The sequence below is a fragment of the Podarcis gaigeae genome (assembly GCF_964106915.1).
Source record: "Podarcis gaigeae genome assembly, chromosome: 18".
Taxonomy (NCBI): Eukaryota; Metazoa; Chordata; class Lepidosauria; order Squamata; family Lacertidae; genus Podarcis; species Podarcis gaigeae.
Window position 1 is genome coordinate 9,129,701 of NC_139696.1, and position 19,668 is coordinate 9,149,368.

At 48.7% G+C, this 19,668-nt stretch overlaps 1 protein-coding gene across 19 annotated transcripts in view; it reads left to right on the plus strand.

The window, feature by feature from the left end:
- The window catches only part of PTPRS (protein tyrosine phosphatase receptor type S), a 307,055-nt gene that overhangs the window by 222,249 nt on the left and 65,138 nt on the right, over positions 1-19,668 (plus strand). For 13 of the 19 annotated variants that reach the window (XM_083720166.1, XM_083720160.1, XM_083720161.1 and 10 more), the window contains 2 exons: positions 11,413-11,718; positions 17,579-17,772. The exons of the other annotated variants lie outside the window; for them this stretch is intronic. In XM_083720166.1, the coding sequence (XP_083576292.1) occupies positions 11,413-11,718; positions 17,579-17,772 (500 nt within the window). The remainder of the gene's footprint in view (positions 1-11,412; positions 11,719-17,578; positions 17,773-19,668) is intronic. 19 annotated transcript variants of the gene reach the window in all.

A 19,668-nucleotide genomic window follows, 5' to 3' on the forward strand; every position in this document is an offset into this window, starting at 1 on the left:
AGGATAGAAGAAAAGGAGATAAGGTTGTTTAGTTGGATGGATGGATGAATGGATTATAGAGAGATAGATGATAGATATGATAGAGGGGGAGAGAAATGGGGCTAGAGAGATGATAGATAATAGATAGATATAGATAGATAGATAGATAGATAGATAGATAGATAGATAGATAGATGATAGATAGATAGATAGATAGATAGATAGATAGATAGATAGATAGATAGATGATAGATAGATATAGATAGATAGATAAGAGATAGATAGATGATAGATAGATAGATAGATAGATAGATAGATAGAGATAGATAGATAGATGATCGATAGATAGATGATAGATAGATAGATAGATAGATAGATAGATAGATAGATAGATATAGATAGATGATAGATAGATATAGATATAGATGCCTAGATAGATGCCTAGATAGACTGATTTAGAAGATGTCTTGCTTGGAGTCATCTGATTCATGGTAAAACCTTTGCGAAATCTCCCCCCCTCACACAAACACCATTTATATTTTTGCATCCTCCACAGTTATAAATCTGCCCCACAGCAGCAGGTCCTATGAGGACAACATCTATCCAAATAATCTCACCCAAAGTTTTTCAGAGGCCTCGCGCGCTCATAGCAGTGGTGATGGTAGTTCTGTTGCCTTCCTGTTAAATGTTTGGTTCTCATATCTGTCCCATGCGAAAGGGAAAAGAGGTCCTCTTTGGTGGTTTTCCGCAGGCATGCTGTTTCGCTGCTAGCGGAGGAAATGTGTCGATTGTCGGAGATGACCCGAAAATGGGTCTTTGTCTTGTAATGCTGTTGTTTGTTGGTTTTGTTTTGTTTTGAAAAATGAAACAAGCATCAGTAGAAGAAGCAGTGTGGGACCGCGGTTAACCTTTCGACTCAGTGCTTGGCTCCTTAAAGAGGAGGACCCTTCTCCATCACAACTTAAGAGAGGTGTCCCTGAAAATCCTTTAGGAGCTCAGGAACCAGGGGAGAAGTTGGCGATGGTTCTGGGCTCACATCAAGGTTCCTTGCATGTACCCCTTGGAGAGACCCTCTCACCACATTTTGGTTATTTTGTGTGTGAAAAGCACCTAGGTTTTCGTGATGGGGTGCAGGGATATCCCCATTTCTCTCTCTCTCTTTCCCTTTCTCTCTCTCTCTCTCTCTCTCTCTCTCTCTCTCTCTCTCTCCTTCCTTCCTTTCTCTCATTAATTAGTTCAGAGAGGATTTGCTTCCTGGCTTGAAGACCTGGTTTGGGGTTTGGGGTGGGGATAAGAAGAGGAGCGGGGCTTTGTAACGTGGTCTTGTAACGTGGTGAAACCAATTCTTTTTGTTTCCTGGCTGGCTGTTGGAGGAACGAGTTCAATTCTTCCCTGATCCCGGCGGCATCCTTCGGCGCTCAGACCTCCCAGCTTGGGACAGGCTTTTTGTGTCTCTCCTTTTCCCACCCCCATGCAGTCGTCCCCCCCACATCCATACAGCTCCCTCCCCGCAGTCTTAACATCATGGCGAGACCCTTTCCTCCTTCTCTTTCTTCTCTAGCTAGCATGCCTGTTCAAACGCATGGGGAACCAGAGCCTTGTAGATTTTATTTCTCCCTTCCTTTCTCTTTTCTGGGCGTATCCGTAGGGGCTGTCCTCCGTAGTGCTCAGATCCTCCCTCCCTGAGAAAGTGTACGTCCTACGTCGAAGGCGCTGCGATACCTCTCCAAACAAGCATGGCTTCTTCCCCCAAAGAATTCTGGGAGTTGTAGTTTTCTAAGGGTGCGGAGAGTTGTCAAGAGACCCCCTATTCCCCTCACAGAGCTAATAGTTTAAAAGCCAATGCCTCTTCGCAGGGAACTATGGGAACAGCAGCTTCACAAGGAGAAGAGGAGGCCTACTAACAACTCTCAGGACCCTTAACAAACTAAAGTGGTACCTCCGGTTGTGGACAGGATCCGTACCAGAGGTCTGGTCAGAACCCGAAGTTTCTGCCACCTGAGGACCGCTTCTGCGCATGCGCGGTCTACTGCCTCTGCGCATGCGCGCGCGGTGAAACCTGGTAAAATACTTCTGAGGTTTATGTAACCTGTACAGCTCTCCCGGGATTATTTAGGGGAGTCCATGGCTGTTTAAATTGGGATTACTAAAATGGAATTAGACTGCTTTAAATGTGCACTGTGAATGCAGCCTAAGTTAAATTAAGGGTGTCATAGAATCACAGAATTGGAGACTTGGGAGGGACCCCAAGAGTCATCTAGACCAACCCCCTGCAATGCAGGAAACTTTTGCCCAGTGTGGTGCTCAAACCCACAACCCTGAGATTAAGCGTCTCGTGCTCATGTGTTTTTTTTAGACAGTGTTGTTATTAATGAACCTACGGTATGAATATCATACCTTAGGTCCATTGATGGACCTATGAATATCAATGGGATCTACTCTGAGTATTGCTAACATTGGATTCAATTTCTACTCTTGAGAATTAGTAGCATTAACTGCAACTCTTTGTTTTTTTCCTTCCTTGGTGTGCAGAGAGTGAGCTCTGAAAATATGGACACTGTGGTCATTCAGGCTAACCCAGGCGAAAGCAAATTCATTCGCTACTACTGATTGCTTTTCAGCCTATTGGCCAGTGCCAGTGTCGTCACCCGACGCTCACAGCAAGGTGCATTGCATTTTCTTTGTGATTCCTTTTTAGTAAGGTTCGCCAAGGTTAGTCTTCCCCAACGTGGTGCCCTCCAGATATTGTTGGACTCGGTTTCCCATCAGCCCTACCCAGTGTGGCTGGGGGTGATGGGAACTAGTGCCAGACCCACATACCACCTGCCCTGCTTGAAGAATCTCCCAGGTCCAGAGGCTTGGGCAGGTGCTAGCAATGCCAGCCCTGACACTAGAGTAGGGGGGAGATACCAAACCTGTCTTCCCACCTTATGTATAAAGTGCATTTCTCCCCCCCCCAAAGAATTCAGGGGGTTAGACTGGATGACCCCATGGGGACCCCCATCCAATTCTACAATTCTGTGAAATGTCCTTGCATGCAGCCCTCGTCTTCCTTCATAGTTCCGCCACTGCTCCGCTGGCAGAACAGCAATAACTGAATTTGTTCCTAATTCATCCCCAGCTTCCCACTACCCTATTAGAAAACATTGTTCAGAAAATCTGTTTGCACAAAGGGAGATAAAAACACGACAAAATTGAAACCAGGAGCAGCTATTGAGGCACATTTATTCGGAATCCAGTTGTAACAATTCTGTTCAATTAATTCAGCAAAAGTAGAACTGTAGAGGGGGAAGGGACCTCTCAGGGTCATCTAGTCCAACCCCCTGCAATGCCGGAATCTCAACTGAAGCATCCATAGAAGGTGGCCATCCAACCTCTGCTTAAAAAACTCTGAGGAAGGAGAGTCCACAACCTCCCCTGGGAGCCGAACAGCTCTTACCTTCAGAACGTTCTTCCTGATGTTTAGCTGAAATCTCCTTTCTTGTAACTTGAAGCCATCGGAGAAAACTATAGCTTGCTCCATCTTCCATATGACAGCCCTTTGAAGATGCGGGTGGTGCTGTGGTCTTAACCACTGAGCCTCTTGGGCTTGCCGATCAGAAGGTCAGTGGTTCAAATCCCTGCGACGGGGTGAGCTCCCGTTGCTCGTTCCCTGCTTCTGCCAACCTAGCAATTTGAAAGCACATCAAAGTGCAAGTAGATAAATAGGTACCACTCCGGCGGGAAGGTAAACGGCGTTTCCATGCGCTGCTCTGGTTTCGCCAGAAGCGACTTAGTGCTGCTGGCCACATGACCCGGAAAAACTGCCTGCGGACAAACACCAGGTTCCTCGGCCTGTAAAGCGAGATGAGCACCCCAGAGTCGTCTGCGACTGGACTAAACTGTCAGGGGTCCCTTCACCCTTTACCTTTGTTGTCTCCAAATATCTTGATCCAGGGATGCCAGCTTTTCAAAGTCTGGTATTCTCCAGTGCCTTCCTGCTGCCCCCTTGCCAATTCGCACCCCACTAGATAATCCCACCCCCCACTTTGGAAACCACTTTACCAAACGCCAGGCCTGTGCTGGATTTCCAAGAAAACCTTCCCAGAATTGTGGTTTGATGCTAAAGGCTCTGGCCTTATGAGAAGCCAAGATAAAGCTTCAATACGGATACACCTTTCTCTTATTCTCTCTCTCTCTCTCTCTCTCTCTCTGATTTCATGCTTCTCTTTTCTTTCCCTCGCCCCCCTGCCTGCGATTCTCCTCCGTCTCAGCTTTTCACACGCAAGGGTGCATGGTTTGGGCAAAATTTCCTTTCCCTACCCCCCCCATCCTCCCCCCGCATGCCAGCACATCCCGCTGCACCATTTTCCGTGCTACTCCGCCAGGGTGGCGTTCCCGAGCATCAAAAACCCGTTTTTTGTTTCAAAAAAAATCCATTAAACTAAAGGTAAAGTATTATTTTTTGATCTTGCAAAAGAATTCTGCCTTTAACTCTTCAAGTACCAGAGACAATAGACTGTAGAACACCTGGAGGAAAATCTAGTGGAATGAAAAGAAAATTGGCTGGGAGGGACCTAAAAATAATTTTTAAAAAAGGAAACCAGATCAGTGATTATTGGTGGATATAATGCCATTTCTAACCCAACAGTAAAAGTGACAGATTTGGGCTTTGCTCTTGCTGGCCGTTTGGTTCCCTTAGAAATAACAACAACAACAACAACAACAATTTCTTTTCAGTATTTTTAGGAAGCGCTAACCCATTCAGAGGACTTTCACGGGCGTGCAAAGTGCACGGGACAGATTTGTAGGGAAACAGGGAGGGCAGGATAAAGAGAGAGCCCCCACCCCACCCCTCCAGAGCTTTTAACTCTGTTGAAAACGCATTTAATGGGGAGAAAAGGTTGTCTTTGTGATTTAGAACTCTTAAAAGAGTTGCAAGCTTGCCCCCCTCTTTTTCTGCGCATAGAATAAGCCAGTGACATCGAACAGATGTATGCAAAGTCTATGGTACCTAAAGGGTTAAAAACAAACAAACAACAACAAGTAAAGCCACTTTGCATTTGGTCTATGGCAATTCAGTGAAGGGGCCCGATTCTTGAGGCCTGGACAGTCATCTTTTAAGGCCGCGTGAAAGCGGCCACAGAAGGTGAGTACTGGCTGGTCTCAAGCGGATTCACAAATACAGCCCAACCTGTTACCTTTCCCGCATGCTCGGCACCCTTCTCTCTCTCGGCCACGCTCCACGCAGCTCTGGGTACGCTCCCCTACTCCTGGCGGCCTTCGGGAAACCCCCCAGGGGGTGGGGGGAGGAAGGAGGCGCAGGACAAGTGAGTTGGAGGTGGGCGAAGGCTTTTTTCGGAGCTCTCTCCAAAGTTCTGACCTTGCTCCAGTCGCTGCAAAACCTCCTGCGTCCTCTTGTCGGGAATGGCTGTCTCTCATGCAATGCACACATGCAGACAGACTCCCCTGGATTTGCACAGGTTGGGCTGGATTGTGATGGAAAGGCCATGAAACCCCTCCGAAGGGGTCCTCCTGCGCAGACGATGCGGTCCAGACAAGTAGGAGCTGCGGTTCTTCTGCCTCCCTTGCTTTGGTTGGATAGGAGGAGGTCCCCTGTCTCCTCGCCTCTTTCCCTGCCCCTCTAAGGAAGGACGGGCGTTCACACATGCACACGCACACCGTGTCTTCCTCTTGGAGCTTTTAGAGGGGTGAGTGAGCAGGGCCATCCTCTGGAATAGCAGTACAGCCAAAGAAACTCTGCACTCTGCTTTTATTTTTATAAAACATTATTTTGGACCGGGGCTGGACTCTTTTTTTGGTACTGGCTGGGGAGGTCTTTTGGCTCAGAATGCAAACAGGAAAAAAAGGGGGAAAGAAGTTGGGTAGGTGAGGCCAGGTCTGACTCTGCAGTGGGTTTCTGGAAAGTTTTAGCTGAAGAACTGTCCCATGGTTACAAGCAGTTGAAAGAGCCAGAGTCGGCATGCGAGGGCAGCCGCTTTTAGGCATTGAGAAGAAGTCTTCTCCCTGATCAGAGCGAAAGGCGGGTGAGTTGGGCGCCGAGGATGAGAAAAGGCGCAAGGAAAACACTAAGGATGAGTTATTCTGCATATTCCGAAGCTAAGCAATTTACCGTATTTTTCGCTCTATAGGACGCACTTTTTCCCCTCCAAAAATTAAGAGGAAATGCGTGTGCGTCCTTTAGAGCAAATGCAGGCTGAGCGGCTAAGCCCAAAGCCAGAACAGGGAGTGCTCCGTCTCGCTCTTCTAGCTTGGGGTTAGCTGTGCAAAGCCTCCACGGGGCAGTGGGGTGTCTTCATCCCGCTGTCCTGCGGAGGCTTCAAAGGCTGCGCTCTGGGGGCTTCGGGCACCTATCCACAAGTCTTTGGAGCGCAGCAGGAGTTCCCACTGTGCTCTGAAGGCTTGCAGATAGCCGCCTGAAGCCAGGAGAGCGAGAGGGGTCGGTGCACATCGTTCCCCTCTTGCTCTGCAGGCTTTGCTTCGCTGGAGAGGCGCTGCACAGTTTTCCCTCTCTGCGCAGCGCCCCTTCAGCAAAGCGGGAGGAGAAATGGAAGGGGCTCCGTTTCTCCTGCCGCTTCGCTGAAGGGGCGCTGAGCAGAGAGAGGGAGAATTTTTTTCCCCCTGTTCTCCCCATCCTATGGTCCGGTACGTCCTATAGAGCGAAAAATACGGTAGGTGCTTCGGTTTAAAGACAACAGGATGCCAGTTCTGCCCTGTAGAAAGGAAAACGCAACTCAGGAGTCGCTCCAGAATAATGCGTTGGAGCACTCCAAACCGTTTGCCCGCGCCCCCGCCACAGAAAGTAGTAGACCTAGCTGAAAGGCAACCCTCAGAGATCTGCATTTAGCACTGCAGTGTAAAACCAAGAGGCCGAGGAGGAAACGGAAACTGTTCTGAAGAGAACGCATAAAGCCCTCCGTTCGAATTCCGACATCTCCTGGTCAGGACGGGAGGGACTCCTGCCATGTGACGGCACCGTCTCCCTGCTGACGAGGGCTGTCTTTGAGAAAAGCCCAGATGGTGGGGGCATCAAGTGAGTTAGTGTCTCGTTCTTTCGAAGAGGCAGACCGTTGGAGGAATGCCTTAGAAACCCACCAGGAGTGCGGTCTGGCCTCCGCTGCACCAAGCGCCCTTGTACTCTCGTAAGAAAGTCTTATAAAGTTAGCCGATGCGCGGAAGGTAGGTAAAACAGGCTACGAGGACTCTGGAAGTACTTAATTTATACTTTTTTTTGTATAACTAGAGAGATTATTATTATTATTATTTTATTTTGTTACAATCATTATTTCCCTTCTTTTGAATTCGCCCCCCCCCCCCTTTAATGCAGCGACTTGCTTTCATTACTAATTTTCCGTTGCTGCCCCAAGCTTGCCGTTTGCTTTTTAGTGCCGTCCCCCACCCACCCCACCCCAGCTTTCTTCTGAATGTCTGGTGTGTTGGAAGAACATTAATCCAGGGGTTGCTGATGGGCTGTGTTAGCAAGTTGCTTGGACTTTTTTACTCACAAAGCGGTGCTCTAATAAAAAGGCTCTAAGGCCTGGATGTGCCCACTATGCTGTGAAGGTCTGCGGAAGCTTGCGAGGGTGGGGGGGGGGAGAAGAGAGATGAGGCCCTAAAATGCACCTCCCCAAACCTCACAGTTACAAGAGGAACCCCGTGGCCTCTATCTAGAGTTGGTTTTGGAGTATAAAAGACAGCTAGCCTAGGCTGCTTGTGACCTTAATAGCGTACAGCGGACATTCGGGTTACGAACGTGATCTGTGCGAGATGCACGTTCGCAACCCGCAGCGGCACGCCTGCACACACGCGGGTTGCGATTTGGCGCTTCTGCGCATGCGCGACTGCCGAAACACAGAAATACAGTGGTGCCTCGCAAGACGAAAAGAATCCGTTTCGCGATTCTCTTCGTCTTGCGAAGCAAGCCCATTGACAGCTTAGCGGATTAGCGCTATTAGCGGTCTAGCGGCTTTTAGCGATCAGCTGTTAAGCGGCTTATCAGCGGAACAGCTGATAAGCGGCTTAGCGGCTTAGGAAAGGGGGGGAGCGGAAAAAACCCGCGGGAACTCGCAAGATTTTTTCGTCTTGCGAAGCAACCCCATAGAGAAATTCGTTTAGCGAAGCGCCTCCAAAACGGAAAACCCTTTCATCTAGCGGGTTTTCCGTCTTGCGAGGCGTTCGTCTTGCGGGGCACCACTGTAACCCTTTCTGGTACTTCCGGGTTTCGGCGGTCCGCAACCCAAAAAAACACAAACTGAAGCGTCTATAACCTGAGGTATGACTGTACTTAGTTACAGGTACACCCACCCCTTGGCTAATTTAAGAAACCTCCATTTGGATTACAACCCCGATTTGCAAAGTAGGAAAACTTTGCCCCTCTCCCTCCGCCCCGCCGTGGTCCCGATCTAGAGCACTGCAGCTTTGCAGTACCAAAAAAATGTCTCATCCGAATTAATGGGAGCGTTGTTTTATTTATTTTTGTATTGGGTTGGGGAAACCAACCCTACAACTCAAGGGGAAGAACGGGGCAGTTAAGATCACAAGCTGGAGCAGTGCCAGAATTTGGGGGTTGGAGGGGGGAGAAGATGAGAATATTGTCTCCGAATTCAGAACTCAACACTCTCTGTATCTCGAAAGCAGCTTTGTAACAAAGCCCGGTGGATGTGTGTCTAGCACAGCCAACTTTCTGTTTAGTTTTGCCTAACCTCAGTATTCATTGAAATCCTGGTTCCAGTTGTTATTTCAGCAACCCAACAGCTGTATTCCCACCTGAGCTGGGAGATTTGGGGCATAAATTTAGGAGGAGAGCAAAATCAGAAGGATGGATCCAGAGATTCATCACAAGTGATTGACACTGTGTGTGTGTACTCATTTTCAGAGTAGACCTCTCCAGCGTAAGTCAGAGGTGACCCATTGAAATTAATGGATGCCATTTACTTAGGCCTGTTCATTTCGGTGGGTCTACTCGCGAGTAGAGCTTAGTTGGCTATAACCCTTCTGTTGCTCCAGGAAGACCCTCCTGATTTCCCTCTCCCTGTTGAAACAGGGTAGGCTGTTCTTCCCCATATTTGAACAACTTTGGGGGAAGGAAAGAAGAAAACGCAAAATTGCCATGCAAAATTAGCACCGTAACCCCAGCGTGAAGAGAGCTGCCTTATGAAACATTCCCTTGTTCTTCCAGCAAATCTTTACGCCGTGAGCCCTGCAGCTCTTTGGCAACTGGGGGACTTTAACTTCGTTTGCATATCAGACCTGGAAGGAATTGCTTGCTCGGTTGCAGCGAGCCCTCCAAAACCCCTTTTGAGCAGGTGTTCAGCAAGAGGAAGGGGGGCCGAGGACCGCCATGGGTCAGCGACAGAACATCTGTTTTGCATGCAGAAGGTCACGGGGTCAGTCAGCTGGCATCTGCCGGTAGGGCTGAGAATGTCCAATGCCTGGAACTTCGGGACAGCTGCCACAGCGCTAGCCACCACTTTAGAGAGCCCAATGGGACAATGATCTGACTTACTTTAAGGCAGTTTCCTGTAAATGCCAGCTCTCCACTGGGAACCATGAGGACTAGAACAAGGGTCAGCAAGGTTTATCTTGCCTGGGCCCAATCAGTCCCGCAGTGATCCCTCTGTGGGCCGGATCCTGTGATTTTCAGCATCTGCACAGACGCAATTTTCGGTTCTGCGGAAGCGGGTCCCCTGCACTGGTTTAGTGCAGCACGCGAGCGGGCAGCTCGGTTCGGGGGCTGGTCAAACGACCTCCGCAGGCCGCTTCTGGCCCACGGGCCTTAGGTTGCAGACCCCTGGACTAGAACCTTACATTTACAGGAGGACCACAGCTCCATGGTAGAGCACAGGCTGAAGTTCCCAGGTTCAGTGCCAGCACCTCCAGTTAGGACTGGGAATGCTGCCTGCCTGAAATCGGGCAGAGCTTCTGACACTCAGTGTAGTCCGCCCTGCGCCAGATGTTGCAGAGGCGCAAAGCAGGTTGCTATGCTTCAGTGTAGCACTCAAGCTTTTAATGTTTGATGTATTACAGTATTTTAATATTTTTTTGGAAGCCACCCAGAGTGGCTGGGGAAGCCCAGCCAGATGAGCGGGGTATAAATAATAAATTATTATTATTATTATTATTATTATTATTATTATTATTATTATCAGACGGAGGGACCCCCTTTGCAGTTCTTCCCTGGGGGGAATTGGCAGCCGGGAAGCGGGGAAGAAAAAGTTGCCCTCCGTGCTCCAGCCTCCAAATAGACTTTTGCAGATAAAGGCCACATCTTCCCAAAAGCAGCAGAGCTACTCGGGAGTAAGCAGCACCGCCTGCCGAAATGTGTAGCAGCAGACTGGACTGCTTAATAGTCAAGTAGATCTGATGGCCTTTCTTGGTCAAAGGATCTGTCTGCCCATTTTGTGTTCCTGCTTCAATTTTCTGCTGGCCTACAGCACCTGCGGACGTTTCTCTTCCCCGTGTGAAGAACTGGAGGAGATGTCCAATCCTTTGGACCGGGGAGAACCGAGGGAAATTTCCCCTTGCTGCTTTTGTGGAAGCACTTCAGAGAATCGCAGCAGGATCCACCACCTACGTGGGTTTTTTCCCTATTTAAAATGGGCACAATCTCTTCTGGCGTGGGGAGGGGGGACCCTGTCTCCCCGTCCGCCAAATCCACGTAGATGAGTAATTCTGACTGCTGAGCTTGGCCACATTCACACCGTAAAGCTCTGTGCTGCCGCTTTAGACAGTCGCAGCTTTCCCCTCGAAGAATCCTGGGACCTGTAATTTGTTCCTAGGCAAACTCCGGCCCTCCAGATGTTTGGGACTACAATTCCCATCATCCCTGACCACTGGTCCCATTAGCTAGGGATGATGGGAGTTGTAGTCCCAAACATTTGGAGGGCCAGAGTTTGCTTATGGCTGTCCTAAAAACTCACAGCACCCTGAACCAGTTACAGGTCCCAGGATTGTTTGGGTGCTCGAAGTGGCGTCGCAGCACTAGAAGCACACAGTGCAAATTTGGCCCTAGATAGATTCTGTTCCAAAGGAACGGGCAGGAGTTAAATCTGTAGTGGCCTTATAAGCAGTTGAGAAGAGACCTTTGCCTATCTGTGCAAGCCAGTTATTTTGCTTTGTACGATTCGCATTGCAAGACCCTCCCTCGCTTTGTTTCTGTTGCAATTTTGGCTTTGTTCGTTTTGTTTTTGTTTTTTAATTTCTCCCCCCCCCCCTTTAAATTTTGTCCTCCTAAGCCAAATTTTCGTACGTTTCGTTTTAGATTTTTTGTTATCATTTTTCCTGTTTTTCTTTTCCCCCCTTCCCCCATCTTTTGTTGTTTTCCTGACCCGACCCCCCCCCTCCCGCTGTCCCCAATACCTCTCCCCTTCCTCCTTGCCCCCGCCCCGAACTTCCCCTACTGCTCCCTTCTTCCCTCCTCCCACCCAACAACAGAACCGTCCGCCCCCCCTCGAGACGTAAAATGTGTCAGCACCAGATCCACGGCCATTCTGGTAAGTTGGCGGCCCCCTCCAGCCGAGAGCCAAAATGGCGTCTTGAACGGATATAGCGTTCGCTACCGAGCCCTGGACTCAGAGGACACGGAGCCAAGAGAGGTGACCAACATTCACGCAAGCACCAATCAGATCCTCCTGGAATCGCTGGAGAAGTGGACCGAATATCGGATCACTGTGGTGGCGCACACGATGGTGGGACCCGGGCCAGAAAGCTCACCGGTCATCGTCCGCACCGACGAAGACGGTAATTGGTTCCTCTGCTTCTCTGTTGAGCCTCCTGGAGAGTTAGGCCAGAGATATTGGGTGGGGAAAGGATGGAGGGGCAGGGTCAGGGCTAGCCAACGGCTATAGCAACATAACGGCCATAGCAACATAAAACAAGCAATATATACAATATAAAAGACAACATAAAGGGCATTCAAATGACCAAGATTATCGTTCAGATAGTGGCCCTTAATCTCATTGCACCCTCGATAAACCTAGCAACCTTTGCTGTTGTCTGATCATTTTAATAATAATAATAATAATAATCATAATCATAATCATAATAATAATGCAGTGGTGCCTCGCAAGACGAAAAGAATCCGTTCCGCGATTCTGTTTGTCTAGCGGTTTTTTGGTCTTGTGAAGCAAGCCCATTGACGGCTTAGCGGATTAGCGCTATTAGCGGCTTTTAGCGGCTTAGCGGATCAGCTGATAAGCGGCTTAGAAAAGGGGGGGAGGGGAAAAAACCGCAGGAACTCGCAAGACATTTTCGTCTTGCGAAGTAAGCCCATAGGGAAATTCGTTTTGCGAAGCACCTCCAAAACGGAAAACCCTTTTGTCTAGCGGGTTTTCCGTCTTGCGGGGCACCACTGTAATAATAAATAATGTTATTTATACCCCGCCCTCCCCAGCCAAGGCCGGGCTCAGGGCGGCTAACAACCAATAATAAAAACGAGTTGAATGAATACAACTTAAAAACAAGATCAAAATACAACATTAAAACAGTTAAAATGCACAAAGAAAGAACAATGTGGCCACAGATGGGCGGCCTGGGATGGCAAGTAAGAGTTGGGGTGATGATCTCATTCCTCAGATCTTTATAAAGGGGACAGGACAGGAGAAGATGAGCCACTGTTTCCAAATTGCCGTCAGTCGGAGTGCCGCAGCAGGCTCTGCTACTGCGGGCGGCTCTGCGCCGCAAGTTCAGGGGCAGCTGAGTCAGCAAGATGCTGAGGTGGCCGCGCTCCTGTGCGCCTGGGACTGGGCAACCTGGAGGGGGGTCCACCGGGCAGATCTTTGCAGCTGCATATGCTTAAGACAGCCCTGGGCCGGGTGTCCCAAACAGAGCTATAAGGAGCCTTTTAAGGCAGGGTTTCCAAAACCTATGCCCTCTCCATCGCTCTTCCTGGTAACTTCCAGGCTGGGCTACCGCAATTCGCTGTACAGGGGGCCGCCCTTGAAGGCGATCCGGAAACGTCAGTCTGAAATGCAACCTCCCAGAGTTGGGTTTCAAATACAAATGTGTAGTTCGCTTTTTAAAACATGCCGGTTTATTTCCAAGCCCAGCTTGAGGTGTTCGTGTTGGTCTTGAAAGCCCTCAACGACTTCAGCCGCAAATAATAATAATAATAATAATAATAATAATAATAATAATAATAATTTATTTATACCCCGCCCATCTGGCTGGGTTTCCCCAGCCACTCTGGGCGGCTTCCAACAGAACACTAAAATAAAATAAAATAAAATAAAATAAAATAAAATAAAATAAAATAAAATAAAATAAAATAAAATAAAATAAAATAAAATATCTGAAAGGCCGCCACGTAGCCTCTCAGGTGCTGAGATCAACAGTGGGGAGGGGGCTCTTGATTGTTCCTTAGTGTGGCAGCCCAGGGGGACGGGGCCTTCTCTGTGGCAGCCCCTAAGATAGCCGTGAAACTCGCTACATTCAGAGGTGCGCTGGCACCTTCATTATAGAGCTTGCAGAGAATGCTGAAGACATCCTTACTGGCCTTTGGGCCCCAACTTAATCTCTTCTCATTGTAATTCACTTTACACTGCTTCGTAATGTTGCGTTTTAACGTTGTAACCTGCCCTGGGACCTTAAGGTGAAGGGCAGGCAGTAGATAAACAGTTGGTGAGACCACGGTGGTGATAACAGCTAAGGCTGCAGGTTCAATCCCTTTACGGGACAGGTGCATACTTCACACATGCTCCCCTGTAAAAAGAAAAGATCTACTTTCCAATGGTGTGTGCTTGAGGGCTTAGCTCCCACCGAAGAGCCTCTTCCCCTTTATTTGTGCACGAGATTAGCCCGGAGCAGGGACTCATGCAGAGACACAACTCTCGTAGAATAATTCCACTATGTGCGCGTGCTTTTGGTCTCACCCTGGCAGGGGGACCTCCCTGCTCCGAGTGGAAATGTATTGGAAAGAGGGGGTGCCGGAGCACTCGCCCAGAGCCTTCCCCTCCCTGCCTTGCTCCCACCGTGGTTGGGCGTTCGATATGCCCTTAATTAATTCCTAGTGGCACTTTCTTTGTTTTAGAAGGCCGTAAATATCCCACTTTCTGCCAAAGACTGAGCACCCGAAGCCACGTCTGTAATGTAGTAAGATAAACCAATTACAGTACAGGAGCTTCTGGAATTATTTTAAAAAGAGAGAGAGAGACCTGTGTTAGGATTTAAGGACTATATCGCTGCTTTGTTTGAGATATTCTTTTATCTCCGCATTGTGGCGTTTTAGTCCGTCAGCGCAGTGTTCGGGGGGCGGGGGGCTGTCCCTCGGCAAAAATAATTCCCTTTGTTGACTGTGCCCAGCTGCAGGGGGTTGGACTAAATGGCCTTTGGGATTCCCTTCCAAATCTACGATTCTGCGGTTCCGCAAAAAGGCAGCCGGATCTGGCTTCTTCGCCATGCACCGTTCTTTGCAGCACAATTTGCTTTCGGCAAATGCTGAACTTGTGCCTCTTTGATTCCTGGGACGAGTGTTTTGAAGGCCCACCCCTGTCTGTGATTCCCACATTGCGGAGGGTTGGTCTAGATGACCCTTGGCCCCTTCCCAGCTCTCCGGTTCCGCGATTCTAGCAACCCTGCCCAACTTTCCCTGTGGCTGCCGTCTGTTTTTAGCTGTTTTTAATTCTGAATTTTCAATTGTTTCAGCCTGCCCTGCGACATTCCACTGCTGGTGGGGGTAATAAATTTAATAATAAGAAGAAGAACAATACTTTATAGCAACGGTTCTCAAACTTTTTCCCCTGGGCCACACTTCCAAAAAAAATTTTTTAAAAAAAGGCTTGCGCCACACCAGATTTTTTTAATTCACAAGAAATACATTTAAAAATAAAAACCAACAATGCCTACTAGTGCTTGATTTTGAAAAGATATCTATCCGTATTCTGAAAATAAATTTTAAAAATTGATGCTGTACTATATTATTACCCCTAAATTGATTTTTGAATTTTATTGTTATTCATGTTTTTTATACTGTATTTTATGCTGCTTTTATAATTAAGTGTTTTAAATTCGTTGTTAGCCGCCCTGAGCCTGGTTTTTGAACCGGGAAGGGCGGAGTATAAATAAAAAAATATTATTATTATTATTATTTGTTTTATTACACTGAAGTATTTAAATGTTTATTCGATTGTCCTTGAGTCTTCCTGCCTAACCTATCATAGAATAGTAGAGTTGGAAGGGAACCCAAAGGACATCTAGTCTAACCCCCTGCAATGCAGGAATCTCAACTAAATCATCCATGACAGATGGCCTCTACCTAAAAACTTCCAAGGAAGGAGAGCCTACCACCTTCAAAGGGAGTCCCTTCCGCTATCAAACAGCTCTTGCTGTCAGAAAGCTCTTCGTAATGTTTAGTCAGAATCTCCTTTCTCGTAACTTGAAGCCGTGGGTTCGAGTCCTACCCTCCTCCAGAGCAGGAGAAAAGCAAGCTTGCTCCCTCTTCCATATTGACAGCTGCCACACCTTGAACCCAGAACCGCTGCTTTGCAGAGTGGGATTAACTGACTCAGATCACCAAGGATTCTGGGTGGCCGAAATAGTATCCTAGCATAAATCCTGCTTTTGTTTCTCAGCAACCATGGCAGCTCCAGGTTAGGCTGTGACCGTCCCCTGGAGAGCTACCGTTAGTCATCATAGCACTGAGCTACATGAGCGGGACGTGGGTGGCGCTGTGGGTTAAACCACAGAGCCAAGGACTTGCCGATCAGAAGGTTGGCGGTTCGAATCCCTGCAATGGAGTGAGCTCCTGTTGCTCGGCCCCTGCTCCTGTCAACCTAGCAGTTCAAAAGCACGTCAAGTGCAAGTAGATAAATAGGTACTGCTCTGGCGGGAAGGTAAATGGCGTTTCCATGCGCTGCTCTGGTTCGCCAGAAGTGGCTTAGTCATGCTGGCCACATGACCTGGAAGCTGTACGCCGGCTCCCTCGGCCAATAAAGCGAGATGAGCATCACAACCCCAGAGTCGGCCACGACTGGACCTAATGGTCAGGGGTCCCTTTATGGCATGTGACATGTATATTATAGACGTACAGACAATCACCATAAAAAACAACACAGAACCAGCCCTTTCCTTAAAAGCAAAGTTCCCCCAAAGTCTGTTGGAACAAGAAAGTATTCACCTGCTGGAGGAAGGATAGCAAGGAGGGAAGCCAGGCAGGATTCTTTAGGGAAGGAGTTTCAAAATTGCCTGGGAGGAGCCACCACCGAGAAGGCCCTCTCCCACATCCCCACCAAGCGGGCCTGTGAGGTTGGCGGGACCGTGAGAAGGGCCATAGCAGTTTGAAAGCACGTCAAAGTGCAAGTAGATAAATAGGTACTGCTCTGGCGGGAAGGTAAACGGCATTTCTGTGCGCTGCTCTGGTTCGCCAAAAGCGGCTTCGTCATGCTGGCCAAACATGACCCGGAAGCTGTACGCCGGCTCCCTCGGCCAGTGAAGCAAGATGAGCGCCGCAACCCCAGAGTCGGCCGCGACTGGACCTAATGGTCAGGGGTCCCTTTACCTTTACATGAGCCAATGGCTACTCATTGTAGACCACTGTTTCTCAAACTTGGGTCCCCAGCTGCTTTTGGACTGCAACTCCCATCACCCCTAGCTGTCAGGAGCTAGTCAGGAGCAGGTCAGCAATGAAACACCTGGTGTCAGTGAACTCTATATTCAAGGAAACGAGGTCGGCACAGGAAGCCAGGCCTAGTGAGCAAAGCAACTTGCCCTGGCAAGATCTAGCCCCTATGAGGCGGTTGCTAGGACTGAAGGGCCCTGCCCGCCCACAGTCTCTCCTTCGGGCACTGGCAGAGGAAGAGGAGTCGGGGGGAAGCGCAGCGCCCCCGGCAGCGCGATCCTGGTGGGGTGCAATCGCAGCTGCCCCCCGCCTGCTCTCCACCCCCCCGGTGCCGGACCATGAAGCTCCGCCACTGCCTTCGAGTCCTTCCCCAGCAATCTGAGACTTCTCTACCTCATTTATCCCTGCTCCACTCTTTTCATGCCTCTTCTGGTTCTGGGAGACCAGTGGAGGGGGTAGTTGGCCACAGCAGGAAAGAGCCTGACTCATATCTGTCTCCTGGTCCCCCCACGCTGAGTCTGGACTGCTCTCTGCCCCAGCTTCTTCCTGCTCACTAAAGCCTGTTGCCTCTTCAGCTTCCAACACCTCCTCCTCCTGCCAATCTTCTGGGCTCTGAGCCTTTTTCCCCTGGGGGTTCCCTTGGGGTTTCCCCAACTGGTGCCTCCCACCACTGCATCCATGCAGCCCGTGGCACTACGTAGCAGGACCAGGGGTCGGGGATAGTGGTAGTCCCAACAACTGCTGGAGACCCAAGCTTTGAGAACCATGTGGACTAGTGCCTTTAGATATAAGGGAGAGGTTGCAACTCACTCACAAGGCTCACTCCTACACCTTTGGGAACTGACACTCCTGAACCGCTGTGTTTACGTGGAAAATAAAATTGGGCTAAATGGCAAAGAAGCCTATCTCAGGTCCTTTGAACCCTGGATGCTTTGAACGTCGTCTGAATTTCCTGTGTTAAAGCTGAAACATGCACCTTCTCTCTGTCTCTCTCTCTCTGTCTCTCTCTCTCTGTTCCTCTGGCTCCTTCCTTTTCCTCTCTTCCAGTGCCCAGTGCCCCGCCACGCAAAGTAGAAGTGGAGGTTCTGAATTCGACCGCCATTCAAGTGTCCTGGCGCTCGCCGCTCCAGAACCGCCAACACGGGCAGATTCGCGGTTACCAAGTACACTACATCCGAATGGAGAATGGGGAAGCCAGCGGTCTACCCCAGATCAAAGACGTGATGCTGGCTGATGCGCAGGTGAGTGCTGCTGCTGCTTCTCCTAATCATCTGCGATAGCCTAACATCCGTTCTCTGCGCGCTCTGCTGACGTCTGGGTTAGGCTACTGCAAGGTGCTAAGTGTGGGGCGGCCCTTGAAGATGGTTCAGAGCCTGGGCGCATAACACCAAGTCCTGGCTGACCCCTGGACTGAACAAACCCCAGTGCTGCAAAGAGAACGTCAGCAATTTCTAGGCAACACAATGACCATGTACCGTATTTTTCGCTCTATAAGACGCACCAGACCATAAGACACACCTAGTTTTTGGAGGATGAAAACGAGGGAAAAAATACTCTGAATCTCAGAAGCCAGAACAGCAAGAGGGATTGCTGTGCAACAAAACCTGTTCTGGTTTCTGGGATAGCTGCGCAGCCTGCATTCGCTCCATAAGACGCACACACATTTCCCCTTACTTTTTAGGAGGGAAAAGGTGAGTCTTATCGAGCAAAAAATACGGTACATATGCAATAGACTTTATAGAATTCCTTAAAACCAGAACAAGTCCTTCATAAACCCATCTTATTTTGAATGAATGTATGTAAATGAAAATATCAACTGCTGTGGAACAGTGCTCATGTAATAACGTAGTGACTATTTTCATTTACATACATTCATTCGAAATAAGATGGGTTTATGAAGCAATTCTATATCCTCCCACCACGCTGACGAAGAATTCTACGAAACAGTAGTCAATATCCGGAATCACTGTTCAGTGTTGGACATCGTATTTGCTGAATACACAATTCTTCACAGCTTGACTTTCATCATACAAAGTCGGGTACATTTAAAGATTTTCAGAGACTTTGAGACGAAAGATTTCATTTTGGACTTGTTATGGTTTTAAGGAATTCTATAAAAGATTGTCTATTGTGTATGTACATGGTCATCGTGTTGCCTAGACATTGCTGACACCTAGACTGCACAGGCTACCAATTAGTTTCCTTGTCCAATCCAGCGTTGGATTTGACCTACAAAGCCTTATCAGCTCAGGACCCCAGTACCAGCGCCGAGGGCCTTCTGGCGGTTCCCTCGCTGCAAGAAGCCAAGTCACAGGGAACCAGGCAGAGGGCCTTCTTGGTGGTGGCACCCGGCCTGTGGAACGCCCTCCCACCAGATGTCTAATAGAACAACAACTACCAGACTTTTAGAAGACATCTGAACGCAGCCCTGTTTAGGGAAGCTTTTAATGTTTGACGGACTATCGTATTTTAATATTTTGTTGGAAGCTGCCCAGATTGGCTGGGGAAACCCAGCCAGATGGGGAGGGTATAAATAATAAATTATTATTATTATTATTATTATTATTATTATTATTATTATTATTATTATTTATTAATCTCCAGGACCGCCTCTCTCCTTATGAACCAACCTGGACCCTGAAATTGTCCTCTGAGGGTCTTATCTTTGTGTCCCCTCCAAGGGAGCTCTAGAGCAGCTGTTCTCAACATGTGGGTCCCCCGATGTTGTTGGACTACAACTCCCATCATCCCTGAGCTCTGGCCTTGCTAGCTAGGGGTGATGGGAGTTGTAGTCCAACAACATCGGGGGACCCACAGGTTGAGAAAGGCTGCTCTGGAGGGTGGCAACATGAGAACAGGCCTTTTCAGTGGTGGGTCCCTGCTTGTGAAACGCTCTCCCCAGAGAGGCTCACCTGTCGACATCATTATCTGCTTTTAGTCAACAAGGCGAAAGCATTTTCCCCACCACACTTTGACTCTTGGTTATTATCTGCAGCCTCTTGCTAGTGGGCGGGATGTTTTAATCCTGCCTTTCAAAGGGGGGGGGGATGAATGTGTTTCAGATGTTGATATGCGCTTTGAATTGCTTCGGTAAAAGAGAAAAAAGCTTTTCCTAAATACCATATTTTTCGCTCTAT